The sequence below is a fragment of the Plasmodium gaboni genome, chromosome 11, assembly GCF_001602025.1.
Source record: "Plasmodium gaboni strain SY75 chromosome 11, whole genome shotgun sequence".
Taxonomy (NCBI): Eukaryota; Apicomplexa; class Aconoidasida; order Haemosporida; family Plasmodiidae; genus Plasmodium; species Plasmodium gaboni.
The window spans coordinates 1,480,891-1,492,793 of NC_031491.1; the positions used below are offsets into that span (position 1 = coordinate 1,480,891).

The 11,903-nt window shown below is 19.0% G+C and overlaps 2 protein-coding genes across 2 annotated transcripts; one reads left to right on the forward strand and one right to left on the reverse strand.

Moving 5' to 3' along the window:
* Nucleotides 1-509: 509 nt before the first annotated feature.
* Nucleotides 510-2,549, forward strand: PGSY75_1142000 (hypothetical protein; the record flags this gene model as incomplete). Its single annotated transcript, XM_018786537.1, has 1 exon — nucleotides 510-2,549. The coding sequence occupies one exon, from the start codon at nucleotides 510-512 to the stop codon at nucleotides 2,547-2,549; it is 2,040 nt and encodes a 679-aa protein (XP_018641332.1).
* Nucleotides 2,550-3,128: 579 nt separating this feature from the next.
* Nucleotides 3,129-11,381, reverse strand: PGSY75_1142100 (hypothetical protein; the record flags this gene model as incomplete). The annotated part of the gene is made up of 1 exon (XM_018786538.1): nucleotides 3,129-11,381. The coding sequence occupies one exon, from the start codon at nucleotides 11,379-11,381 to the stop codon at nucleotides 3,129-3,131; it is 8,253 nt and encodes a 2,750-aa protein (XP_018641333.1).
* Between the last annotated feature and the right edge of the window lie 522 nt (nucleotides 11,382-11,903).

Consider the following 11,903-nt stretch of genomic DNA (forward strand, 5'->3'; position numbering starts at 1 on the left):
AATATGTTTTTTTTTTTATTTAATATATTTATTATAGAAATTTTTAATATATTAGAATTTTCTTCTCTATATTTTAAAATATACCCCCAATTATTTAATATAAGTCATGTTACTAAAGATGTGATTATTTGAATTGGCAAAAAAAAAAAAAAAAGGTTAGAGATATAAATTTCTATATTTATAATAATGTGATTTTTGTTCTCATTTTGATTATAATGAAATTTTTAACATGTAATAGCATATTTTCTTTATAAAAAAAATACATATATATAAATATATATATATATATATATATATATATATATATATATATATACATAATAAAAATATTATGAAATAATATTTATATAATTTTTTAAAAAGATATAGTTTGGTAAATATATATATATATATTATTATATAAAAAATTTAAATGCCATAAAACTTATCTGAAAAATGAACAATGTGTTATATATATTTATATATATGTGAGGACAAATGTGATCTTCCTTTTTAGATCCATAAGAAAAATGAACAAAATAATATTTTATTTATTAAATGGTGAGAAATATCTTTATAATATTTCCAGAAATAATTTTTGTACATATGAAGGCATTTACAATATTGGAATTAAAAGATTCTTTAATAGCACAGGGAAAGAATATGTATTAAAAAATAAGGATATTCATAGAAGAAAGAAAAGAAATGTGTGGTTGAAAAAACTTAATATAAGTGAATTACCACATAAGAAATATGGAAATAAATTAGGATCAGTTGCTAAAAAATTATATATGGATGGTTTGTATCAAAATATTGATAGAAATAAGGAAAGATATAATAATGATGAATATTATAATGATGAAAATAAAGTTTCTGTGGAGAGTAATGTTTTTATGTCAAGTATAAAAAGCAAAATATCTTCAGTTAATAATAATAATACAAGTATATGTAATAATATAGAATTATTGGAGAATAACCAAAGTTGTTGGAATAATATATGTAATGAATTAAAATGTCATTTACCATTTTTACAACCATATAGCATAACAGTGACATTAAATTATTTGTCAAAAATAAATTATGATGAATATGATATATTCAAATTTATAGCAGATAATATTGATGAGAGATGGTTAAAAAATTTTAATATTAAGGATTTATCTTTATTATTATTATCTTATTCAAGATTACATATAAAATATGATTCGTTCATAAATCGTATAAGTAGAGAATTGTTATATAAAATAAGTTATGCATCATTAGATGAATTATCAAAAATAGCTTATTCATATACTAAAATGAAAATATATGATTATGAGGTTTTTCTACATTTATGTAATGAAATAAAATATAAAATAAAAAATGAAAAAGATAATAAGTTTGTTTGGGAGTCTGATTTGGATAGTGTAAATGAAAATAATGAACATAATGATTTTACTATGATAAATACAACAGAAAGTGAAAAAAAATATAAAAATATAAATAATAAGAAGAAACAATATAATTTAAGTTGTGAAAATAATACATTAGATTTAAAAAGTTATGAGACTGTTCATATGGGAATAAAACAAGAAGGATATATTCAAAATTTTAATGATAATAATAAAACGAATAAGTATAAAAAAAAAGAGTCTCATCATATTGATAATATAAATAAAGAAAATAATGGGTTATCTATAGATTATAAGGGGGAGCATATAAATGTTAAAGAAAATAAAAAATATTCTAGTTTGTGTCTTTTTTTATATTGTATTGGCAAAATGAAACATCGTGATTTTAAATTACTAGATATAATTGCTGAATATTTAAAATTACAACATCTTAATAATATCGATATAAGTAACATGTGTTATACATTTTCTTTATATAATTATTATTATACAAATGATTTTTATAAAAGTTTTTGTTTAAAAAGTATGGAAATAATAAATGATATTGAACCATTACAAAGGGTTATTATTTTAACGTATATGCTAAAAAAACCCACATTAGATATGTTGCATATATATGTTATGTATCTTAAAAATATAATAAATGAAATGAGTAAAAATAAAATATACAAAGAAAACTTATTTTTAAATTTATGTATAAATAGTATATCATGTGACACATTTTTAAACTTCTTATATGGTTTGTTACATTCAAATGAAAATTTAATTTCTAAGGAAGAACAGAAATATATGACATATACATATATAATAGATAATGTTTTCATAATAATAAATCTTATATTAACTTATATAGACTTTTTTATAAAGAATAAGAATAAAAATATATCTTCTAGAGATATTGCTAAAATTTTTAATATTCTCATAAAGATGTATAACATCAAAAATAAGAATTTAAATATATCTAAATATAATAATATGAAAGCGTTCCATGACATTATGAGTTGTCTAGATGTTCAAATAAAGAATACATTAAATATTATAACGAATGATATAAATAAAATTCATTTATTTGACTTAATAAATATAAAAAAGAACTTGTTAGACTTTAAAAATAATAATAACCCATATGATGAAAAAGTTGAAACAATATTAAATTCTTTACGTTTATTGATAAAGTGATACAATAAGGTTCGAAGAAATAAAAACAAAGAAAATGCATCAAATGTATAATATATATATATATTATATTGGATCAGATAATTATACATTAAATAATATAATTATTATAACAATAAAAAATTATAAATGAGTCTATTTTTTTTTAATTATAAAAATAAATATATCATATAAATATATATATATATATATATATGTATTTACATTTAAATATTACAATTTTGTCTTTAAACTTGTATATAAATAATATATATAATAAATACATTATTAAAAAGAAGAAAAAAAAAAATATATTTGTTGAATATATTAACATGTTCATTACTGTTTCTAAGAAATTATATAAACATAAAATTAAAAATATTATAACATATTTAAATAAATACATATATATACATATATATATATATATTTATTTATTTATTTATATGTGTATACATACACATATATAAACACATGCTTGGATATATTAATTTTTTTTTTTTTTATAATATTCAATATTATAATAATTTATATGTACACAAAATTTTGTACGTGTTTGAAAAAAAATATCATTTGATGGTTATATTTTTTATTTTTCCCCTTTTATTTTTTATCCTTTGTTTTTAGTTTATTTTTTTTATTATTTTGATCAATTAATTTTTGTTTATCATCAGAAATAAAGAATTTTTTAAATCCTTTTTTTGGTTGTATGACATCTTGTGTTTGTTTTTTTTTATTTTCTTGAGGGAAATCATTTATTTTATCAGTATTTTCATTTTGTTCATACGTACTGAATTTATTATTTTGTGAATTTTTTTTTTGATATATTGATTTTTGGTTATTATCATTAAATGAGTATTTTGTTTTTTGTTGAACATTAATATCTTTATCTATATAATTATATGAGGAATTACGATCGTTTGAATAAATATCACTTTTGAATTTTTGAATATCATTTGGAAATATAGAAAAACTTTTAAGTTTATAATTTTCATAAGAACAAGTTGATGCTTTCAAATTATATAAATCTCCTTCACCATATGTAAAAAACTCTTCATCATCATTAAACATATGATTATTATTAAGATATTTATTCAAATTATTAGAATTTATATTATTTAATGAGAAGGAATGTTGTAAATTCATATCATTATTATTGTTACCATCATAATTATTATCATCATTATCATAATTATAATTATTATTATATTGATGTTCTGTATTTGAATTCGTTTCCTTATTCATATTGATATAATGTTGCTCCTGTATTTTATTTTCATCTTCTTCATTTTCATCATTTTCATCATTCTCATAATTTTCTTCTTCATAATGATCATTATTATTATTATTATCATATGTTGCATATGACTGTTGATCATTTTTATCTTCTTTTATATAGAATACTGATTTTTTTTGGTCTCCTACTTTATTATCATTTATTAAAGATGGTGAAGATCTATCCATGTCATTAGAAAATTTGGACTCCAAATTATTACTCATCATTTTGTTATTACTACTATTTTCTTTATATAAATTTAAAAAGTTATCATTATTAATACTTTCTTTTTCGTTATCATTTGAATACATAACATTTGTAATGTTCATCATATTATTTTTTATTTTATTATCTGGAAAATTATAATTTAAATGATTAGATGAAGAATTATTATTTGTATCTCTATTAAATATACTATTACTTTTGTCTGTATTTTTATTATTATTTAAATGGTTACTATTGTTAATCCTAGAAGAAGATAATAAATCATCTTTATTATCTGACTGATTAGGAATATCATTAAAATTTTTTATATCATTATTTTTAAATTCTTCATCTTTTTTATTAAAATGGTATGTATTTTTTTTATTTTCACCAACAAAAGAATTACCTTTATCATACATATGATATTCATAATTATTTTCATCATAATTATATTCATTACTATTCATATTAATAAATGATTTTGAATAATCATATGGTCCATTATTTATATTATCATCATTTATATTATCATCATTTATATTATCATCATTTATATTATCATCATTTATATTAGTATCATTTATATTATCATCATATATATTATCATCATTTATATTAGCATTATTTATATTATCATCATTTATATTATCATCATATATATTATCATCATTCATATTAGCATGATTTACATTTTCATTATTTTTTTTTTTTATATTATGAAAATTTTCTTTAACTATATTATTTGAATGAATAATATTAGAGTGGTCATTCGTATTAAATTTATTGTTAAAAACATTTTCGTCATTAATAATATTCATATTATTAATATCTTCATTTGGTTTTTTTTTTTCATAATTATATTCTTCTTTTGTTTGTGAATCGTATGGAATGGATGTATTATTTATATTATCCTTCATATTATCATTATAATGATTACTATTAAATAAATGAGCATTTATGTCGTTTATATTTTTTTCATTTATTCTATTACTTTTTTTAAAGGAAGATGATGGAGGTGTTGTAAATAGATCATCAGCTTTGTTTTTTTCTCTTTCTTTTTCACTTTCTTTATCTATATCATGTTCTTCTTCTTTATGTTGATTATAAAAAATATTCATATTATTAGATGTATTTAAATTATTATCCATATTCATTATATTACTATTTGATTTGTTCCCCTTAATATTATTTAAATATATAAAACTCTCTTCAGATATATTGTTATTCTCATTTTGTTTTAGATGTTCTTTATTTGTAATATAATTTTTTTCTTTTTCATTTTCGTCATTATTCATTACATCATTATTTTCTTCAAATAAACTTGTTTTGCTATTTATTCCTTTATATAATTGTGAATCATTATTATTTTTGATTTTATTCATAAATATATTATTTAATTCTTTTTCTTGTGTATCTCCAGGCCATTCATTCATAGGGATATTATTATGATCCATATGGTTGTCTACATGTCTTTTCATAGAATTATCATAATTTATATTACTGAATTTATTTGATTCTTCTTGATATCCTTTTTTAAATTGATCAGTATGTGCATTATTATAAACATTATTATTTACATGTTTCATGTCTTGGCCTTCATCATAATTGTTATTATTATTTTTGAAAATGATCTCATCACCCTGATCTGTTTCGACAATATTATTACTATTATTATTATTGATAATATTATTATTATTGATAATATTATTATTATTGATAATATTATTATGTTTGTTGTTGTTGGGTGAATTATTTTGTTCTTCATCTACATAAGCATTTGCTTTATTACTATTCATATGACTAGAAAGAGGCACATCCTCCCTTTGGTCATTAAAAACATTTTCGTGGAACAGATTTGTTTTATCATTTTTGTTGTTATTCAAAGTGTTATTATTCTGTTCATTTAATGGATCTTTTTCTATATTAACTTCATCAGATGTATTAATATGTATATTATTAGATTCATCCATATTAGCTTTAACAAAATTATTATCATTATTATTAGTATTATTTATATGATTATTTCTTGATGAGAATATGGATGAATGATCTTCTTGTTTATTTTTAAGAATAGTTTCTATAACTTTTAATTTCCTTTCTTTATCTAATCGAACACATAATGCCTTTTGTATTTCTTGAAGAATACATAGCCTTGCATTCATAATAACATTATTTTTTTCTTTATTACATAATTCTTGATATTCTCTTTTTAAATTAACTTCTGTTAATATTAAATTATTTATAGAATTAAAAGTTTTTGTTTTAAGATTAATTAATTCTTCATAACTTAAAACTTCATATTCTTCTTTTAATTTTTTATAGAAGTTTTCATCTACTTTATCATTATTTAAATTGGAAAGTTTATTGTCTAAATGTTTATTATTTTCTTCACCATTACTGTTATTATTATTGTTATTATTATTATTATTATTATTGTTGCTGTTGATGTTTATTTTGTTGTAGGTTTTTAATTTTTCTTGGAATTTGTCTATATCATCCTTATAGGTTGAAAAGAATGCATTATTTCTTGTGGAATCAAAATTTGGAAGATTACTATTATTATCATTGTTGATATCTTTATTTAGATCATTAGATGAAGTATTATATATATTATTTTCATTTGATTGTATAAAATGATTTGCGTTCTTTTTATGTTCATATTTATATGTCTTATCATCATGTTGATCATAATTAATTTTTTTGTCTTTTTCATATGATGAGTTTTTATTATTATTATTTTGATTATTACTTAGATTGGTTTTGTTTGTTTGGCTATTGTAATAATAATTATTATTATTGTTTATATGATTAAGATGATTGATATGGTTATTATTTTTGTTAGTTGTTGTTGTTGTTGTTGTGTTTGTTTCATTTTTATTATTGTTGTTATTTTTATTATTATTTATATCTTCAATAATTTGAGGATATATATAATTGGTTTCTTTTTTTTTTTTTTCTTTAATACGATCTATTTCGTTCAGTAGCATTTGTTTGGCTTTAAATAATCTTTTAAAATGATTATTGTGTCTTTTTTTAATATCTGGACTTATATGTATGCCTAATTTATCAGGATGCCATTTTTTTGATAGGAGTGAAAAGGCTTGTTTAATTTCTGATATAGAACAATTTTTATTTATATTTAAAACTTGAAATGATGTAGCATTTATTTGAGCTTTTAATTTTTCTTCTTTTTCATCAGGTTTGATATTACATTTTAAGCACATATTTTTATATATTAATAATGCATTATCATATTCTAATAAATATTCATATGCTTGTATTTGTGTATCAAATGCATTAACATATTTTGGAATATATTTTAAACAGTTATTACAATTCTCAATAACATCCATCCATTTATTTAGATGCATTAATGTTCTAGCTCTATTATAATATAATTTTCCAATATTTTCATTCATTGATTTACCTACTTTTACTGACTCTGATAATTTTATTTGTTTTTCTAATGCTTCAGTATATAAATCATATGCAATATTATAATTTGAACTTTTATAATTATCAGCACCTTTGCCTGCTATATCTAAAATATAACCAGATATTAAATCTACTCTTATATCTTCATTTTCTATATAATCTAAAGGAGTTTTATTCATATTATTTTTTTCAAAAATATAATTATAATGTTTTCCAGATAATTTTAATATTTTTAGAACATCCAAATTTTTTTTTTGTAATACATAATGATAAATATTATCACCATTAAATACATTTATAGGTTCTTTATTAAAATTCAAATATATTCTATAAACAAATCGTTTTAATTGTTCATTTGAGCAATAAAATATTGGATGTTTCATTTTATAATTTACCATGCTCAATTGGTTTAAACATAAAGGTTCTCTAAAAGTATAACTGTTAATATAATTATCATTATTATTATTATTATTATTATCATTATTATTTTTATTATTATTATCATTATTATTGTTTTTATTATTATTATCATTGTTCATATTAATGTTATTCGTTTGTGATATATATTCATCTGGAATATTACCATTAAGTAATATATTTATCAATTTAATTTCTCTAATTAGTGAACCATCTCTTATTTTAATTTTTGTATCAAATAATGTGCAATCAAAAAATTTTATAAATAATGATTTTTTTATAATTCTTATCCATCTATAATTATCACATTTTAAACATGATATAAATATTTTATATAAATTAATTATATTCATATTTTTAAATATTAATAATAAAACAACTGGACTAATAACAGATATTCTTTCTTTATTCTTATCAAATTCAATATTTTCAAATTGTCTAATCACTTCCTTTTCTAATATTTTTTGTGATATATTATCACATCTTTCTTTTTTTAAACATAAATGGATATGTAAAAATTTGGATTCTAAAAGACAAAATTCTTGTAAATGTTTTAAAACCTTTTTATGATTACATATATCTTTATTTTCTAAAATATATGTAGAAAAATAGGAACCATAAATTACAGATTTTGTTTGATCATCATATTTTTCAATGTTCTTATCATAACACATTCTATTACTTTTTATTTTTAATATAAATTCATCTACAATATTGTAATCAATTGAATCACTACATCCATATTGAAATGGAAGATCATTTAAAAAAACATCTTGTTCTTTGTAATTCATATTGTTTATATCACTTACATTATTTGAAGAATTATTATATATATATTTATTATTACATGTATTATGATTCACATTATTCATATTAATACATTCTGTTTCGTTGTCCTTATATACCACATTATATGCATTATTAATAATATTATTATTATTATTACTATATAATACATTATGATTATTTTCCACATTCAAATCAGTTTTGTTTTCAACATTTGATGGTGTTACATCAGATGAAAGACCATGGTCATTATTTTCATTATATAATTTTTTAGATAGATCATTTAAATTTTCAAATTTTTTTATTTCACCATTTTTCTTTTCAATTTCACCTTTCAATCTTTCTACTTCTTTTTTTAATACATCATTTTGTGATTTAGTATCAATTAATTCTTTAGCAAAATTTTTATCAAATTTATTTATTAAATTACTTAATTCATTTTCAAATGTTGATAATGTTAATTTCATTTCTTCATTTTGTTCTTTTAATTTAGATATATCTTTTTCATATGATTGCATTTTATTTTTATTATTACTATTTATATTTTCTAAACTAATAATTTTTTCTTTTAAATTTTTTGTAAGTAATATATAATCATATAATTTCCCTTCTAATTTTGATCCTTGTTTTTCTTCATTATATATTGTATATTCTAATATTTCTACAATTTTCTTTAGTTTATACATTCTTTTTTTTGTTGGGTTTTTTAAAAATTTTATATTCTTTTGAATATTATCATTTAGTTTTTCTTTTCCTAGATAGGAATCCCATTCGAAGGAGCAAGAGCTATCAAGACTGATGTTACTTTCTGATTTTTCTTTTCTGCATGTATATTTTTTATTATAATCATTATGATTAACATGATCATTATTTAAATCTTCTCCATGTAAGTTATTCACATGATTTATATTATTCACATGATTTATATTATTCACATGATTTAAATTATTCACATGATTTAAATTATTCACATGATTTAAATTATTCATATTATTCATATTATTCATATTGTTTATATTTTCCATATTTTCCATATTATTCCTATCATTGTTTATTTTTTTATTGTGACTACTACTTATGTCACTATTCCCCTTCTCATTATCTGATAGAGTTGTTTTTTTTTTATTTTTCTTTCTTTTTTGTTTTCTCATATTCTTATTCTTTATATAATTATCACTCAGGTTGTTAAATACATTATTTGATTCGCTCATATCATTATAATCACAGTTACTTTCTTTCATATGATTAAATTCGTTGGCATAATAATTTTGATTATTGTTCTTCTTCTCATTTTTTCTTACATTATTATTATAATAATTCTGATGATGTTCAAAATTTATATTATTATTACGATCAATATTATTATTATTATTATTGTTGTTGCTGGTACTATATATTTTGTGATATATATTATTATTATTATGATAATCATTATTTATATTATGCATATCTCCCTTATCATTATAATTAATATGAACGTAACCATTATGATCCTCATCCATATTATTATGAATATCTTGTTCATTATTATTCTCGTTTCTTTTTTTATTAATTTTTTTATTAATATAATTATTCTTTACATTCTGGTTATCCGTCATATTCTCTGAGGCACTTTTCTTAATTATATTTTTCTTATGATTATAAATACCATCATTATAATATTCATTATAAATATTGTCGTCAACAATATTAGAAGATATTTTCTCTTCATCATTTATATTATGCTCTCTGCCATAACTTCTACTCAAGAGATTTTTCTTTTTTTGTGCTAAGTAATATGGAGAAGTATTTGTTTTTTCTATAGTTGATGAAGTTCTTACAGTTGGTTGTTGTGTATATTTTTCTCCTACTTTTTTTTTATTATTCATATCGTAATTATATTTATCATTATTATATTTATCATTATTATATTTATCATTATTATATCTATTATTATTATTATTTTCATATTTTTTATCATAATTAGAAAAGACATCATTGAAATATTTAAACTTCTTTTTATCTGTTTTATCTTCTGTAAATATATCATAGTAGGAATATATATTTGAATATATATCATAATAATCAGAATTATAATTTTTTAAATTCACTTTATTTTTTTTATTAGATTTATCTAAATCATTATAAAAATAAGAATTCTTATAATCACCTTCATCAGCATCTATATTATTATTTTTTTTGTTTATAGGATAATTATTATTATTTTTATGATGATATTCATCCTTCTCAATATTTCTATCTCGATCATCATCTTCATCATCATCTTCAACATCTTCATCATCGTCATCATCATCATCATCATCTTCGACATCTTCATCATCATCTTCAACATCTTCATCATCATCTTCTTCTTCTTCTTCATCGTCATCTTCTTCTTCTTCTTCATCGTCATCTTCGTCATCATCCTCATCCTCTTCTTCCTCTTCATCTTCTTCATCGTATTGATGATCACTTTGAGTGCTATTCATTTTTTTTTTGCTAAAATGATCATGTCTTTTCTTTCTCAAAAGATTCTTTTTTCTACTTGGTTTACTGTTGCTAGAACTTTTATCTGACTGGCCATCGTTTATATTGTTATAGCTGCTATATTTAAGATCATTCATATATTTGAATATTTTCTTATTACCTTCAGAATAATTATAGACATTGTTATTATCTTTGTATGTATTTTTTTTCTTTAAGTTCCGATTATAAGAGTGTCTACCACTCTTATTAATGCTATTCTTTTTATCATTCATTATGATAAAAATTTTAAATTAATTCTTTCTAAAACAAAAAGGTGCAAAAAAAATTGTAAAGATGTCAATATATTTTCAAGGATCACTATAATTTTTCAAACATGAATAAATAAAAAAAAAAAAAAATATATATATATATATATATTAAATTGGGTTTGCATAAGTTACATATATAAATCTTTTATTCTGTATCTTCAAAAAGGGTTCAATTTATATATATATATATATATATATATGTATATTTTAATTTAAAATTAAACTATTACAAATTTAATATTAATCATGTATTTCTTTTCTTTTTTTTTTTTTTTTTTTTTTTTTTTTTTTTTTTGTTCTTATTTTTATTTTCCTCCAGAGTCATGCATATGAACTTATATATTAATATAAATATTGTTATTATATTATATTATATTATTTTTTTTTATTTTATTTTATTATTATTTTTTTTTTTGCCTTAATATTTTTAAGAAGAAAAATTAGATCATTTTTCAAAAATAAAATGAAAGAATAAATGACAGAAAT